The following is a 17,514-nucleotide window of genomic DNA, read 5'->3' on the forward strand; positions in this document are numbered from 1 at the left end:
ATATTAGGAGCTTGAATGCAGAGATCTAAAATTCAGAGTTTGCCCAAAACGCAAGAAGCTCAGACACTCAATAAAAGTTGAGGAAGATGATATATTACAATCACTAAGTCCTCAGCTCCTAATGGCAACCACAAGCAGCCCCTCTTCCAAAGTTTAAATGAGCCCAACATTGAATCAGACTTATACCCTAAATCAAGGCCCTTTTTGCACCATGTAGTACTCGTTCTCAACCAAAGGTACACCTAGAGGCAGTCATACTTAGCAGACGTGGCCTTGGCATATGAATTCGATCAATCCGACCTTTCAGTCTGTGGAGTGGAACTAGCTACAAGGCAATGAAAAACAATGAATTAATCTGCACATTAAATCAGCACCTGCTCAACACAGACACTAGCATCATACCCACAGTGATATATAAAGGTCTAGGAAAAAACAAACGTACAGGCTGCAGTGTGTACAAATCTAACTAGCAGGAGTTTAACTAGATGAAATGTGTTTGCGTTCTACTCATGCCATGCTAAAAGCACTCAACTAGTTCATGGTGGAAGCCAGGAGCCCACTCTGACTTCTTTTCACTGTTCAGAAAGCTTTTTTTTTTTTTTTTTTTAAGTGCCCACAGTATGAGCATCTGTGAGTCACAAAGTATACCTTAGTTCAGCTACTGGAAAAACTACCTGCAAATTGATTGAAACACAAGGAAAATTGATAGACGCGAAAGCCCAAAGCCCTGGAAAGCCCACCCCAAGCCAGGACAGTAATTTCTGAAGACCAAACTGTTTAGCCAATCCTATCAATTGGAAATGACAGTACCAGACAGAACAACAAGAAATTATATATGAACAGGGTTCCTATTGAATGTGAGCGATATGGCTTGTCTTCATGCACTTTTCAAAATAACCTATAAAATAACAAAATAAATGGGTAAATAATAAAAATATTTCCTGAGTTAGTGAGGATTCTGTGCAGTTGTTTAAGAGTACTCGGCATTATGTATATCCTACATCTAAACTGAAAAAAAGATTTTTAAAAGAACATTGCCTCCTTTGTGGCCAATAGACAGAAAATGTTCCAATGGGGCAGAGTTATAATAGAGAAGAGGAGGAATATTGGTCATTTCAAGTGACCTGTTCTTTCAGAAAATACTTAAAACATGTAAAATCTACAGCAAATTCTCCAGGTGCTCTGTCCCATCACGGTGATATTTATGTTTTTGTGATGGTCTGGTGTTTGTTGGTTAAGCTGATGTTTATTTATTTGTGCACTAAAATTGAGGTGTTTACTTTTAATTGGCAAAAATTATTTAAATAAAATCTGTCACTTTATAAGGAGCTATATTTTAAAACTGCGTTGTTAAAAAATGAGAATATAGTGGATCTGTCGGGTACATGCACGGTGAAGCCTCTTTCAGTTATGGTGTTTTGCCTGATCAGCCCACCAGACACTAGCTTTGTTTCCTGCTGGTTGTACCTGTGTGCAAAACCCACCAAGTGGGTTTTGGGTTCAGCTTCTTAAACATGGACCTTGGCTGCCTCCTAACATGGGATCTTTTGGTTGCTGCCCTTCAAAAGAAAATTGTGGTCCAGACAAGACCATCAAACACAGACCTTTGCCTTTGTGATGGACTGGTCTGCTGAACGACTTCAAATCCATGGAATCTGAAGAAAGTTTGTAGTTTTGTGAATATTTGCTTTAAAAAAGTGTTTGGTTCTCACACATCTTATCTACACACCTGACAATGTTAAATAAAAATATCCATGATTACACAAGGTGCTAAACAGATCCATTTTTGGTGGAATGATACATCAAAATGAACTGTCTAGGTTGGCATCTGTTTATCATAATGTGGACTGTTAATGGCAGTGTAAGCGCATGCAGTCTTCATCTCAGTACTGCCAGTTGTCAAAGGGTGGGGCATGCAAAGTTAAAGGATTGAGTAATTGTAGCCTGGGTTGTGCCTGGAGCAAAATAAAAGGACGACCCAGTTTCCTACGGTGAGAGGAAAGGAAGGAAATTAATATTTCAAACTAGGATGTTACATTTTGGATGTGCATCCAAAAAGTTACTGTATCTAAAGTATGGATTTTCATTTCAGCTATAATATGCATCATGTTTACTTTGATTTTGTAATATTTTTCCTCTTCAGCATGAAATTCTGTTTGAGTGGATCAATCCAACCTATTTGGATGTGGAATCTCAGGCTCGAGTTCAAGAGGAGTTTGAGGAAAGTTCAGAGATTCTCCTGAAAGACTTCCTTAAGGTATGCCTTTCAGTGTCGCTTCTACATTATTTTATCCAATCTATTAAAGTGATGAAATAAATTCAAGTGTATGCTTTGGGTGCTTAATCTGCAATCATACAAGCACAGAGTACAAAGAATGCATCTATGTATTCATAGATAAATGTTAGTTGCTTTCCTAAATCTTTGAAGATCATCAATGATATTGATGGATAGGGAGTTGTAATTCACTGCGCTAATAACCTTGTCTGTGAAAGTGAGAAACAATCATTGAGGAACTTCAGATGGAAAAGTTAGCTAGTTGCTACACTGCCTAAAAGCGTTACTAATGTAACACATAAAATGGATATTTATGGTGGCTTTGGGAGTAGCATCCACCTCAAATGATTTCAGTCTGAGCGTATTTGTAATTCTTCATCAAGCCTACATCTCTCTCATCAAATAGTTTAGACACTCCTCAGTGGCTGAGAAAGTCTGATAAATTTGGAAGCATGATCTTAGACTCTGTTGCCCCCTCATCTCTAGAGATTCTTTATATTCTCTTCCACTGTTTTCACATTACATGAACCTGCTTGGAAGCAAGGGATTTTCAGTCAACTTCTGTGCCAACTGTGCTGTGATCTCCCTTAAACACTTTAGTCCCATGAACAATAATCAGCTTTGTCCTTGGGCCTTCAGACTTGACACACTGGAGGGGTGGATGGTTAGAAGAGCCTCCCACTTGAACAGTTCCAAAGTGGTTCTCCGAATTGACACACTTACTGTTTCACAAGCTCAATCCCACTCAACGCTTGATTATCACGATAATGAACCTCGAAATCCATTAATAAGAAACACCTATAATTGCCCCCAGGTTGTTTTGAAAAAGACCACGTTAGTGGCTAGGCTTACCACTTGCTTAAAAAAGAGATGCTGGTCACAGCACTGAAAAGCATAGAGTTAACGTAAGAGCTGGAATACAGTTGAAAATACTTTGCGAAACAATGCATATCCTACTCTGCCATTACGCATGTGCAACGTTATCACAACTAATAGGTCCAGCATGTTCCCCATTCAGCTGCCCTGCTGAGTGCACTAATTTCTGCCCTGGTAAAGACGATCTTGAAATGTTTTCTAATAGGCTAGCCTTTTGTACTTAAAAACTTTCCTCTCAGCCCGCAAGTCATAAAACCCCCTGCCTCTACTGGTAGGTACTCCCCTTGGAACCAAATGACAGACAAGCATGTGACTCAAAGTACAGAAGATGTCCAACAATTCTGTGTATAGAGATGATTGAATTCATGTTACAGCTAATACGCTAGTAGTAAATAAAAAGTAAAAGGTCTACAGTCTGATTTATTAAGCAAATGTAGAAGCTAAATTAAATTGCTGATTGGGTCTTCTTAACAATTTGTACTCCGAGAATGAATGAATTACATTTGTAAACACACAGCAACCTCAGAAAGTTTTCCAGTGTTTCAAGTTCAGAATGCATTCATTTCTCTATTCAGGTTTTCTAGTATTTCTCTCATGTGCCATTTGTCAACTTGCATAGAGTCTTGATTGATTGAAGGTGTTCAGTATGTAGTAGAAATGTATTAAACCATTGACACCATTTCCCCAAACAGATGGAAAAAAAAAAAATTGTCATTAGTGCACTAATGAACCAATGACCTTGGGCTTTCCTGGTTTCGAGGAAGTACTACTTCAGTGACCGGGAACTTTGCATCTGTTGTCTTTCAAAATGCAGTCTATGATTACAATATGTCATACTAGTACCTTCTTCTGATGCTGTAGTTTTTACATTTAGGAATAAATCATTTATTCTGTACAGTTTAACATAGAGTAAAGGACACTATCATCCATAAGTAAAATCTCCCTCTAAAATGGAACAAATACATAGACGCCAGATCGCTGTTTATGAATATTGTAATCACCACAAATTTGAACTCCTTTCTACTTCTACTGAGAGATCCCTCTGCCTGGTTTGGTGGGGTTAGAGGAAAAAACAGGAAATATAATTATTAGGATTCAAAACTTCAGGGCTTGTCAAACTCTGAATCATTATTATGATCATATGATATGCAGCTCAATAACATGTAACCATAACTTCATCAGCACCACTCTTTGAATTTAGTACACCTGCTTCACCCACTATAATCCATCAGCTCTACTTCAGCCCAACATAACACTTCTCAATGATGATAATCCATGATCTGGTTGGTGTCTGGGTCTGAATACATGAAGATATTTCCCCCTCACAGGCCCCCAGTCACTCTGCATACCATAGCACTCTCTCACCCAGGTGTCAAAAGCTCATTTTTGATACGCTGCAAAGTTTTACAACATCTCAGGGTAGCCAAACTCAAGTTTGTGAAGTTGTGAATCTTGAATCCATGCAACAGTTTGTCTTTTTTCGTAGCTGCAGCTTTAGTGACCGACTTTAGCTGCCTTTTGTCCTTCATTGGAACCAGCACCATTCCCTTATCTGCTGCCTTGCCCTCTGAGCTCATGGTGGCCAACTGCTGATCTCTCACAACGGAGATATGATTCCCATCTATCTTACCTCTGAACAGAGGAAGGCCGAATGAGGAGTTTTCCTTAGGGAGCATGACTGCTGTAGATGGAGTCTTAAGGGCCCACCACTTTTGTTCTGTGAGCTGATTTAACGTCCTTAGGGTGGTTAGGGGACAAAATCCTGACTGTGCGCACAGACACCACCTCTATTCCTGGTGCAGCTGCTGTATCTCAGTGCCACACTACACCAACCACTGAATGTGCCACCTAGTAGCCGGATTTTCAAGTTTCTATCTGACCGGGCCAGGAGAGTTCATGTGTCTCCTTCTGGTCACCACCATGTTATTAGCTCCAGGGCCAAGCACACATTTCTCTGTATCCTGATTGCTTAGTATTCCTTTCGTGACACCCCAGCTACCAGAGTATTTCCCTCCTCTTCTGCCGCCCTGCCTCTGGCCTTCAGCAGCAGGAGGTTGAAGCCATCTTGGCAGAGAGAGACACTACCTATTTAGCCTATTTTAATGGCATTTTAACATTGATTCACTGGTGCCACAGGTACCTCTAACTCTCAACAAATTTGTGGATGCTCACTCTTTATTCAGCCTTTAGATTTTTTACCTCATGCATGTGTAAAAAGGATACCTCCATTTGTGACTGTTTAATCTTTAAACTTGCAGGTTGCAGTGTTGAAATGTTTTCTGCAAGCAGGTTTTACACATTTCCTTTTAATCTGCAAAAGCTTTTTTTTATGGAACACATCTTTTTATTCATTTTGTGAGACCCACAATCGACAATACACAGCTGAAGCCTACAACCACCTTGGCCGGCAGCATTGGATAAATGCATGTAACACATTTACACTGCTTCAATGCCTACAACCTGGAGACTGGCAGGGATGTCTGGATTGTCGAAGTCTATCTGGTTACCTAAGAACAAAATTAACCTCACTACAGGAACATAGCAAATAGAGCGACAAAAATGAGAACCCGCCCACCCTCAACAACAAAAGAAAAGAGTAAGGGAATGGGCAACTGCACCATGTCCTATTGGATTGTATGGAGACACTCAACCCCAATAGCCTGCTTCCGCCCTAGGATCCACCACACTATGTGTGGGGTAATAGCTTGTCCTGCGTCACCGGAATCAGAAGTAGGATTTGTAGTAATTTGGGGCACATAACTTCTCTAAGTTCTTTAGATAATAAAGATATGAAAGGAGTCCAGAGTTCTGCATAAGTTTCGCCCTTGTGATCTTGCAGTAACGTAAGGCGTTCCATGGCTAGGATCGACCAGAGTCTATGTAACCAAGCCGTGTGGTCTGGTACTGTAGAAGTGCCCCAATTCGCTAGAATCGCTTGCCGCGCTGCTAATAATGCCAACGTCATTTGCCTGCCCCATAGTGAGCTCAGAGGGAACGTTGGCGCATTTGAAAGCCCTAGTAGTGTGTATGACGGAAAACAGGGAATTTCAGTCTCAAAGGCAGCGTCTACGTCATTCAACACCTTCTCCCAAAATCGTTCTAGCCTCGGACAGTGCCAGAGTAAGTGCACCAGTGAACCGGCCAACCTACAGCCCCGCCAGCATTTCTCTGTGTGGTTTTTGTCCCATCGGTGGATATGTGCCGGCGTAAGGTACCAATATGATAGACCTTAAACGCAGACTCTGTTCCAGTAGTGTTATAGGTAGTGTGATGCGCCCTTTAATGAATGTTCGTCCACTCCTTATCTGAAAGGGCCCTCTCTAGTTCCCCCTCCCAACGTGGCTGACTCTTCGTGCTCTTCCCACCCTGGCCAGCTGCAAGCAGAGAATAGAGCCCCGAAATAATGTGTTTATCATCTTTCTTGCGCATTAGCCACAACTCAAAAAGGGTAAGTCAGCGAGAGACATGCGGCAAATAGGCCACCGAAGTTGCCCAGTGTCATAGCTGTTGGTAATAGAACCCGTCAGTATCGGGTAGGTCATCAGTTAGGGAGCCCAAGCATTTACAACCAGCTTCTCTCCAGCGATGGGCGACCTCTGACTTAACTTACAGCCTGGTGGGAAATTTGGGGTATCTACAATCTGGGTCATTGGGGAGGGGAATGTTGTAAGCCCTCTCTTGAGTGCCACTGTGTCCCAGACTTAAAGTGTCACCGCTGTGACCAGGGAGGAGTTTAGGCCCCATGCTTTCAGCCTACGAGGTAGCCACAATTCCCTCCAGATGTTTGCTCCTGCTACTGCCTGGTCCATGAAGGTCCAATGTTTTTGGATAGAGGGCGGTCCCATACTAAAATATAGCGAAGATGGGAGGCTTGTAGGTATCTATGGATCGTTTAAGTAAAAAATGGTTCTGTTGGGTAGGACCAATTCCTTTGGGAGAAAAAACATTAAATGCTATTAACAGCTCTCTGATACAAGTCTAACATTTGAGAAATGAATGCTCAAAAAATTTAGGATTGTATGATCAATCTATTGTATTAAAAGGTTCAATCATTTAATATCCGAATTTTACTCATTCATGGATAAATTACAAAGCATGTCGTGACTGTCAAGAATAAGGTGACTTTCTGGTGAAAAAGTGCTCAGTGTATGACAACATATACAAATTTCTTATATACAAATATATACAGATATTTTCATTGGCCAGATGACAATTCTTAACCAAGGATTCCTAGTGATTTTATCGGGATCCTGGTCTTTCTGGGCCCATGATGTTCGTCGACGTTTCGACCCTGGTGCGCCCCGGTTGGTGGTCGCGGCGGGTCTTTATCAAGACAGGTGGGGGACAGTTTGGAGTCAGGCAGGCGAATCTCAGCCTGAATCAATTGGCGCCGCGAAGGCCGATCAGTTCTCGTCAGCAGGTAGATTACTGCTGGGCATACGGAGGCGTTAACTTCCTCTCATCTCAGTGCGAAACGTCGACGAACATCATGGGCCCAGAAAGACCAGGATCCCGATAAAATCCCTAGGAATCCTTGGTTAAGAATTGTCATCTGGCCAATGAAAATATCTGTATATATTTGTATATAAGAAATTTGTATATGTTGTCATTCACTGAGCACTTTTTCACCAGAAAGTCACCTTATTCTTGACAGTCACGACATGCTTTGTAATTTATCCATGAATGAGTAAAATTCGGATATTAAATGATTGAACCTTTTAATACAATAGATTGATCATACAATCCTAAATTTTTTGAGCATTCATTTCTCAAATGTTGGACTTGTATCAGAGAGCTGTTAATAGCATTTAATGTTTTTTCTCCCAAAGGAATTGGTCCTACCCAACAGAACCATTTTTTACTTAAACAATTTAATGCCCAGGTTCTGAGGGACACAGGGTTACCCCTTTGCTTTAACGGTATCTATGGATCAGCAGGAGATTCACCCATCCCTCCCTCTTGGGTCGTGCCAGTTGGAATATGGGCAGGCGCGCCTTTCTACCTCCCCAGACAAATTTATGTATGGCCAGATGCAGAGTGCGCATTGCTTTCGTAGGGGGTACCAAGGGAAGGGTCGGAAATAGATACAGAATCCGCGGGAGGATCGTCATCTTTACAGCTGCTATGCGCCCGAACCAGGCCAGTTTAAGTCTAGACCGCCGTCTAGAGTCTTCGAGGTCTGTTCATCCAGCACCGAGTAGTTCAGCTCCAGCGTACGTGATACCGTAGGAGCAAGGAGGATACCCAGGTAGGTTATCGGGTCAGTGGTCCATTGCAACGGAAACCGTGCTTTCAGTAGGTTGACATGTGCTTGGGGGGAGGACAACTTGAGAACCTGGGACTTGCTTAAATTTACCTTAAACCCCGATATCCTTCCAAAAGACTCCAATTCATTCACCAGCTTGGTTAGGGACGAAAGGGGATCAGCGAGAGACAAGATGACTTCCTCCGCAAGGGGCGAGAGCGGCATCCCTGCCTTGTGCCCCTCGCGATCGGGAAGGCGGCCGAAGATACCCCGTTTACTCTAACAAAGGTGTGTTATATGCTCTGAACCCAGTGAATAAAGTGCGCCCGAACCCAAAGCCATGCAGTGTGCCAAATAAATAATTCCACTGTACCCTGTCAAACGCTTTCTCCTTGTCTATGGACATGAATATGGCCTCTTTGCAAGACCAATGAGTGCTGTCCATAAGGTGTAGGAGTTGTTTTGTATTGTCTCCTCCTTGTCAGGTGGGGATATACCCTGCCTGATCTGGATCAATCAGTCCCCGCCATTAGTGGATTCAGCCGGGCCGCTAGAACACCGGCAAAGATTTTGGCATTTATGTTGTGTAATGAAATGGGGTGATAGGAGCTGCATAGTCTAGGGTCCTTGTGAGGCTTGAGAATCAATGAGATCGCGGCTTCTGGCATGGAGTCTGTTACCGCTCCACTGTCCAGGAAGGAGTTAAAAAGCCTCGTCAGCATTGGCGCTTGTTCCCCACAGGATATTTTATAAAATAGAGCTGGGTAGCCATCAGGGCCCGTGGCTTTGTCCACTTAGAACCTGGCAATTACCGAGATAACCTCCTCTAGGCCTATGGAATCCTCAAGCTGTGCCGCCTGGCCATCAGGGAGACGTGTGAATTTGCTGGATTCCAAATAGGCACTCGTGTTTTGTCTATCCAACGTATCCTCACTGTATAGGGACTGATAGAATCGTCTGACCTCTTCGCTTATCTGGGAGTATAAGTGTACCTCTGCTCCTGAAGGCAGCATAAGTGATGAAATGGCAGTCGCCATAGTTTTGGTTCGCAGTCTCTGGGCTAGCATTCTCCCACACTTATTGCTTATCAGATCAAACCTGTGGCGAAGGCGCAACAGCGCATATTCCGCCCTATTGAGGTCCAAGCGTTTTAAGATGAGGCGTTTCTTCTCTAAACCCGTGGTGCTCCAATACGCTTGTGGATAGCCTCCAACTCCTTCCCTTCCTGTTCAATGCCCTGCCAGACTACCCTGCGCTTTTTGTTGTGTGCTTCAAAAATCGCCATAAGTTCTCCTCTCCTCACAATTTTGAGAGTTTCCCAAATGGCCGCCAGTGGGGTGTCTCCCTTGTCATTATTCTTAAGTATGCAAGTAACTTGGCGCGTAAGCTTTCTACAGTGCCTGGAGAATGCAGAAGTCCAACCCGCAGACGCCACCTCGCGCGGGTGCGCATATTCCCGCTTGATTAAATAGTGACGGTGATCGATGCATGGTCTGACAAAGAGCCCGGTTCTATAGAGGTCTCGCTTACTCTGGGCAATAGCGCTTTAGAGACAAGAAATGGGTCTACCCGCGCATAAGATTTGTGAGCATCAGAGTAGTGCAAGTAGTCCCGTACTGCCGGGAGCTTGAGTCGCCAAACATTATACAGGCCATTCTCAGTCAGCCACTGTGTACCATTTGGGAGAGCGCCCCGACCTGTCTACTCCTCTGGCCAGAGCGATCTAGGTCGTTGTCCATAACCAGATTGAGATCTCCTCACACCAGTATGGTGGCATCAGGCGAGGCTAGGCCCTCTGAGAGAGTTCTGATTAAGAAAGACTCTTGGTGCATATTAGGTGCATAGACTTTAATCAGTGTAAAAAGGGTATCCCCCCGACTGGAGTCTAAGTGCCAGGACCCTGCCCTTTGCTTCATAGAGGGTAGAAAGAACCTTCCCTTCAAATTTTGCACCCAGTAGGATGGCCACACCATTTTTCTTTGCATTGCCAGAGGACCCGTATTGACGAGGAAATCGTTGCGTGCCCATACGACCAGTGTATTTGGACAGCAAGTGGGTCTCAAGTAGCATGCAAATGTCCCCTTTAATGTGCTCTAGTAGGGAGAGGATGGCAGAGCGCTTTACAGGGTGATTAAGGCCCCAGACATTAAAACTTATAACCCTAAGATCTCTTCCCATGGGGGCCAGACATCATCGTTCAGTGCAAGGTGGGATCCCCTGCATACAGGAGTTGCCGTGGGATGCGCTCAGCGGGACAGCTTGCAGTTCTAGGTCTGGTGCAGGTAACCCAACATAAATAGTACCCCAACTACATAAACAATAAAACATCAACATCTGATAGCATAAAACAAAAGCTAGAGACTCCGAAGACCATAGTTAGTAAAGGAAACTTTGAGAGGGGGGGGTGTGTAGACCTAGTAATCCCTCACAAGAGAACCCGCGCGGGCTCCAGTCCCGCCCCATGTTTAATCAAAGTCCGCTTTGCAGATAGTTCAGGAGGGTGAGGATCTGACAGGGGAGGAGGCCAACGAGGAGATAACTGCTTTTCTCTCCTTCGCAATGGTGGCCGTGTCCGACCGCCGACTTACCCACGGTCTGCCACCTATAACTGTTGCGTCGTGACCCCGCAGAGGGCTTGCGCTGACACTGTTGGGACGCGGGACCCAACAGTCCCAGCAGCTCCTTAGCCTCCGAAAGCGAGTGGATCTATCACAGTTGACCTTCATATTGAAATATGATGCAGAAGGGATGACTCAAGGAAAAGGGAATTCCTATCACTCGCAGGTGCATTTTGTTTCAACGGAAGTCCCGTCTTTTGAGCAGGGTAGCAGCGGACAAATCCTGGTAGGGCGTAGGGGAATGACCTCTGAATTGCAAGGGTTGTGCTTCCCTCACTTTCTTGATGATAAGTTCCTTAAGTTGGAAGTCATGCACACAGACCAGGATGTATGGGGGTGGGGCCTTGCCTCCCCTTGGTAGTCCCACTCTGTGAGCCCTGTCATCTTAACTGCAGCCGGGTGTTCCGTGCCCAAAACCTGGCTCCTGGCTGAAAAGGGCTGCAACGAACCCTCTCAAGTCTTCCCCGTCGGCCCCAGATTTCACTCACCGGATGCGCACGTTGTTGCGGCGGGAACGATTCTATAGATCCTCCTCATGGGCCTGTAGTTCAATATGCTGTTCTTTGAGTCGTAGGATTTCTTGCTGCATCATCTCTACTTCTTTGTCGCAACTATTTGCGTGATCTTCAAGCGTCGATACCCGTTCACCGATTTCTTCGACATTCCGTTTGACTTCCTTGAGGTCTGCCGCGAGTTGGCCCTTGAGCTCCTGGAGGTCTCCGCGCAGGGAATCAAAAAGTGAGATCATAAAAGCTTTAGTGGCTGGAGCGTTGGTCTCTTCAAGATTCCCAGGGTTCCCGCATCTTCTTGCCCCGTCGTCGCGCTGGAACCATGCCATGGTTGTTTCATAAGCATCTCCTTAACCAAGCGATCTTTTTTCACCCGGGTGCTTCTCATGGTGTGGGACCAGAATACTCCAGCTTGTGCTAAGGTGTCAGCCCCGATGTCTGTCCCTCTCTGGTCACCACCTCCTGTGCCAAGGAACGGCTCACAGCTCAGTTGTGCTAGTGTAGCCCCACATGCTGGCCCGCACCCTCCGAAGGGGACCGGGTAGGAGCGGCACATCCCCGGATGCAAAGTCCTTCTGTCTCCTACAGGGCCACTTGCCTGTGGGCTAACCTCCATGCAGTCTCTGCAGCGCCCTTGGCGGTGGGTTCCTGGCGTTGTGAGCTGCGGGGCCTACAGGCAGGGCCCTTGCGCCTCAGAGCGCGGTGGGGAATCTCTCAAGGCATTCTGTATTCTTGGCCGCACTCTGCCGCAAAGCCGCAACCCCTCTAGCTTGTGCTGGCCTGCCGTACCAGGCTTCTTCCTGTTGCCCCACTTGCTGCTATGAATTCTTTACTTGGGGCTGCTAGCCGCTCCAGGTACTAGTCGTCATGGCATTAGTCCGTAGCCACCAGCTGTTCATCGGAAGGAGCACGACCGCTCTGTCCTCCGCTGCAGTCCTCTTGGGTGAGCTGGATCCTTTCTCAGCCCCACAGGCAGACTAAGCCTACGTCCCTGGGTAGAGCTCGCAGCGTATTGCCCCGCTCCCCTTGCTTGTGGCAGTACTCACAGGGTGGCTGGCAGTGGGCTTCAAGGCTACTGACGAGGCCTCAGATCCCACGGAAGCGGGTGGGAGCCTCCCGCCGTCTTCTCTGCTCCAGGCCGCACCCCGCAACCTCTACGAGGGTCCAGGCCTCAGGCACGCAGCTCTTCATGGCGAGCTGGGCCGGCACGCAGCTTCGGGCCTCTCCGAGATGCTCTGCCCATGTTCGTCTGCTCCTCCCTCGCGTTACAGGATTGCTTCGGGCACAAGATGTCGCACTACAATGTGCTTTTCCCACTGGCAGACCGGGGAGCACAACCACCCCGTCTCAGGCTCTGTCCCAGCAGGTGAGGAAGGCGCGATCTCGGCCCACCAGGCCGGCTGGACGCTGCTCTCCGGGTCTGCTGCAGACGCTTCGCGTGTCGGCACACCGGATGTCCCCGGGAGGTCTGGGCATGCCACAGATCTCAATCCCTCTCCTCTCCGCATGCAGTGGGCTTCGAAGGTGGGCATTAACCATGCTAAAGCTGGGGCCATGTTGGAGCTCCCGCGAGGCACATCCTAGCTGGCCGCCATCTTGGTCACGCCCCCCAAAGACATTTTTAGCAAGTTGTTTTGATTATATTTATTTTCTTTCTTTCAAATGTCATTTGATGAGTGCCACTGACCTGAGAAATACACCTTTGTAAATGTCCAGAACTGTTTAAGCACTATATCAAATGAAGTCTTATCAAGACTGCACTTCCTAATCTTTTACTTATTCGTCCCTCCTTTTATCCACCTTAAACCTTCAGTCCTGTTCCAATGCCACGTGAACATAGAGCACTACTGGGTGTTTTTGGGTGTGTTTTCCAACAAACCACAAACAAACAGCTAAAAGTCTGATGTATTCTTCAATCAAGGATCTGCAATAGCCCACCAATTTGCGATCCGACCTTTGTACTAATAGGTCAAATTGTGCGTTTGTGGTGGGAGTGGAGAGGATGGGGGGTGCAGGGGGGGGGGTTCCTTTCCTGTATTTGCATTCGCAATTAGGAAGCATTATTATTTTGTTTTTTAAACAGCCTGTCTCCATTAAAGGGAATGATGCAGCTTAAAAAAGAAAATTCTCTTAAGGAATATATCGGGGAGTAGGCAGCGGTTCTCTGTACTGTTGGCTTCTCATGCCTGCCAACACCCACCCCAAGCCCCTAAAGTCTATCCCGTGTGAACATCTGCCTATGTGAATCCGGTTTCACCCTCCCTAGTTGGGATCACATTGATCCATTCCATTGCGAATACGGGTGTGCTTATTTCATGACACCTCTTATTTGAGATTCATAATTGAATGCAAAATCCTTTTACAAGCCTTAAAGAATTTCTTCTTAAAGGGGCTTTGATGCATTTTATAAATGTGTTTCCAACCACAAATCTCAGGATTTAGAGTAACAAAATACCTCTGTACATGAAGTCCTGAGTGAACAAACAAGGTTTGTGGTGCTGGATAAGCTATTTATCTGGTGACATGCAGCATTGACAAGAAGGCAGTACACAGCCAATCAGTTCGATATTTTTCCTTCAGGCGGGCCTCTCACCACTGATGCTAGTGAATCCTTACAGTGTAGAAGACTACAGTCCACAGCCAAAGTATCTGTTCCACTTACCACATTTCTTTTCAACTACTGATGACATCCTCATAGGCCACTCTCAGAAGTAATACTTGCCAGCATCATACATATTTCGGTCTCGGGAAGGTGTTGGTTTGGAATCCACTAGACATTGTTAATCCTCCCTTTCAAGCACATCCTCTATAATTTGGGTTTCTCAGTCTGTCTGTAAAGATACTCTCTGTGGATTATTTAGCTGAGTTGATCTTTCCTTTGGCATCATTGGAGTGGAAAGGCAAGTTTTTTCTGGACATTTGCAACGTGTTCCCTCTCCAGGCTTAAACAGAGGATTCCTGGCATGAAGATATTAAAACTCCCACCGGAGAGCACCGCATTTGAGAACAATTATCACTGCATATGTAAACTGTAATTTGATTTCTTATCCGAACATTTTTATTTTCCTTTATAGATAATTTTTTTTATTGCAGTTTTCATTTAAATTAGAAGTTGGGCATTCAGTCATTTATTTTTACTGGGTTTATGTTGCTTTTCCCTGGGTTTTGATCCTCCTCTCTCCTTGGAGAAGGCAAACTGTTGTGATGACTTAAACTGAGCTTTCGGTGACCCAGCTATAATGCATCTAAATCTGAGGAAGCTCCTTCCAGGGAAAGGGTATGTGTTCAGATCACAATGTGCTACTTGCAGGCCAGGATGCAGCATGGAGATCCAGTCTTAGTGGTGCAAGAGCAGACTAGTGAAAGCTGATTAAATCAAATTGTCAGAAACAAGATGAACTTGACAATTACAGGCCTACACCTTCTAGGAAATGTGCTTGACAATTGACATATTGATATTCTGGATGAATTGAGACTAGGCTGACTCAGTGACGCAGAAAGAAACTTGAGTAACAAATAGTGAGTTGTTAAGATACAGCTGGTACTTGTGTGGAGGGCAAATTCTTTGTTAGACTTATTTTTAAAAAGATAAGCCATCCAAGACTCAAGGTGCTTAAAGGCAGATTTCAGTTCTTTCATGTCCATGATGATATAGACTCTGATTGCTCCATCATCCATCTATTGATGCAAGGAGACAGTGAGTAAGCTCCTCCACTGTCCATGGAAAAGCCTGATGACTTCACAGCAGTGGCCACTACTCCTTAGGGGAAGATTTCCTCATCTGATGGGCGTGAGTGCCCCCTAACTTTAATATCTAGAGACCATGATAGGTTTTGTCACACATTTTTTCAGATCCTCATAGCCCCTGCTCAAGTCTGGCGATTTTGTCCCTCTTCCAGAACTGGGAAAACAGCCCTTCTTCCAGGTCAGACTCTAGGTGAGATTCCCTTACATTGGGAAGCTTGTTTTTAGACAGCCCCCGGCTCTGGTTGCGCAGTAGTCTTCTCTGATTACTCTGTGGAGCACCCCCTTTTTTGGTCAGAGAGAACTTGGAAGTGGAATATCAAATGGGTCTTCAGCTTCCCACTCTTATACAGGTTGAGTAGACCGGAAATGTGTGTTCTCACTGCATTTTCAGATCCAGTTTGAGTCGATTGTCTCTTCATTTGTCCTTCTCAGTTTATCTTCCACACTCTTCATTTGTCTTCAGTGATGCTCTTCAATGCAGGGTCGTCACCAGGCTGGAGCACCCAAAACAGAGGCACACAGAGGTGTGAGCAGTCTGGACTTGATTATGATAGCCACACCTGACCGTTATTAGGAAGAAACGAAAGGCTCGCCCTTATCAAAAAATCCTTCACATCCTGACAGCAAGTAATGCAGTCCCACACGTAACTCATACCATACACTAAATGGCAGTCTCTAGTGTGCGTAATAATTAGCCCTCTTCATCAAAAGATCTAATAGAGTTTCTAACAGGGTACCAGTCTCCTTTTTCCCCACTTCAGTGACTACGTTTCATCCTTACAGTCTCCGGAATGTCAGTAATACTCTTAGTCTGTCTGGGAAAGTAACTTCCATCTTGTGTAGAAGAGGCCAGAGTTCCCAAAATGGAATCCAGAGGCCATTGCCACACTGGTTCACTCGTACAGCAAACCAGGTATAACTTGCTCATCACACACATACATCCATGCACTTGTGATCTCGGTGCTAGGATCCACGTTCATCACTAGAGGCATACATTTTCAAGAAATCTACAGCTAAAATATTCACAGGCTCTATTTTTGTCATCCACAAGCTTGTTTGAAACTAACTTTGAACTACCTTTTACTCGAAGTGTTTGTTGTACATAAAAGGTCACACAGAGCGCAGAGGACAGCTCAAGTTAACCGTATAAAAGTTAATGACATGTGTCCTGTGCCGCGGTTAAGTGCATAAATGTACTTACTTGCGTGTTTGTGATATGTTTTCTTGTTATTTAGCTAACATAGGAGTTTGTGTTGACACGTGCTCATGGGTTAATAAGGCATAAAGCAAAGCACCAGAGGAGAATGTCTTGATTTGTTTTTCTCATTCATCTTACTTAGACACAATAAGGCATTTTGATGTAACTAAACACGTTCTTATACTGAGAAAGCCCCATCCACAAATGATTGGTCATGTCTGTCGTTGTTGCTCCCCATTTGGGGGCCATGGGGCAAGCAGTGGCTACTTGGCCAGGATCGTGGGGGGCTGAGGAAGTTTACTTCTCCTGTTCCAACCCATGGCCTACTATGGCTCTTCAAATGGGTTAAGTACAACTCCTTCATCACTTGACTGTCAGTGGAAGGCCTCCACCCTTGTGATGCGAATAAAAAGTTCTGGCCACGCCATGAATGCTACAGAACATGATATGCTACTGCTACCGCGCTACATGCTTGAACCTGTGACAAGGACAGTAGTCCTTTGTCACTGTTGAGGGCTCTCATGGTGCCCCTCTCCAGATCCAGGACAAGACTCTAGTCAACCGCGAGCTTAGACCTTCATGCATACACTAGTTTAGTGCGAGGCAGGAGCAAAAATCCAAAACCTGGACAGCAGATACTCTCATATGGGCAAGGGACACAACTATACACCGTGCAGGAGGCATTCCCATCCCAACAGACTTACAAACCATAATAAAGCATCCCAGGCAGGGAAGGACGTTCTGTTTCAGTCACATTGTTGCTTGGGTGTTTCAGACTATTAGCACTGATAACAATTACGTTTAATAAAAATATCCTCATTGTACCATTACCTTTCTGGGGCCTTATTATTATGGCTGAAAATCCATGCCTTCTGAATCTTAGTGGGATTTCATGTGTGTGTCACCTATTTAGTGTTTCCTCTAAAGAGACCACCTGCTACATAATTTGAGTTCTAACCAAAAGATAAGGTGTTAGTGCCTTTTGCAACTGTGCAACTACAGTAGATGGTTATTTATACGCACACACCCCTTAGAAATGGGTTAAG

At 45.1% G+C, this 17,514-nt stretch overlaps 1 protein-coding gene across 1 annotated transcript in view; it reads left to right on the forward strand.

Annotated features, from left to right (window-relative positions):
• OGFOD1 (2-oxoglutarate and iron dependent oxygenase domain containing 1) overlaps nt 1-17,514 on the forward strand; it is a 214,463-nt gene that overhangs the window by 113,453 nt on the left and 83,496 nt on the right. Inside the window, exon 8 of the mRNA XM_078671565.1 lies at nt 2,144-2,257. Coding sequence (XP_078527691.1) covers nt 2,144-2,257 — 114 coding nt within the window. The remainder of the gene's footprint in view (nt 1-2,143; nt 2,258-17,514) is intronic.

The sequence above is a fragment of the Lissotriton helveticus genome, chromosome 12, assembly GCF_964261635.1.
Source record: "Lissotriton helveticus chromosome 12, aLisHel1.1, whole genome shotgun sequence".
Classification (NCBI taxonomy): domain Eukaryota; kingdom Metazoa; phylum Chordata; class Amphibia; order Caudata; family Salamandridae; genus Lissotriton; species Lissotriton helveticus.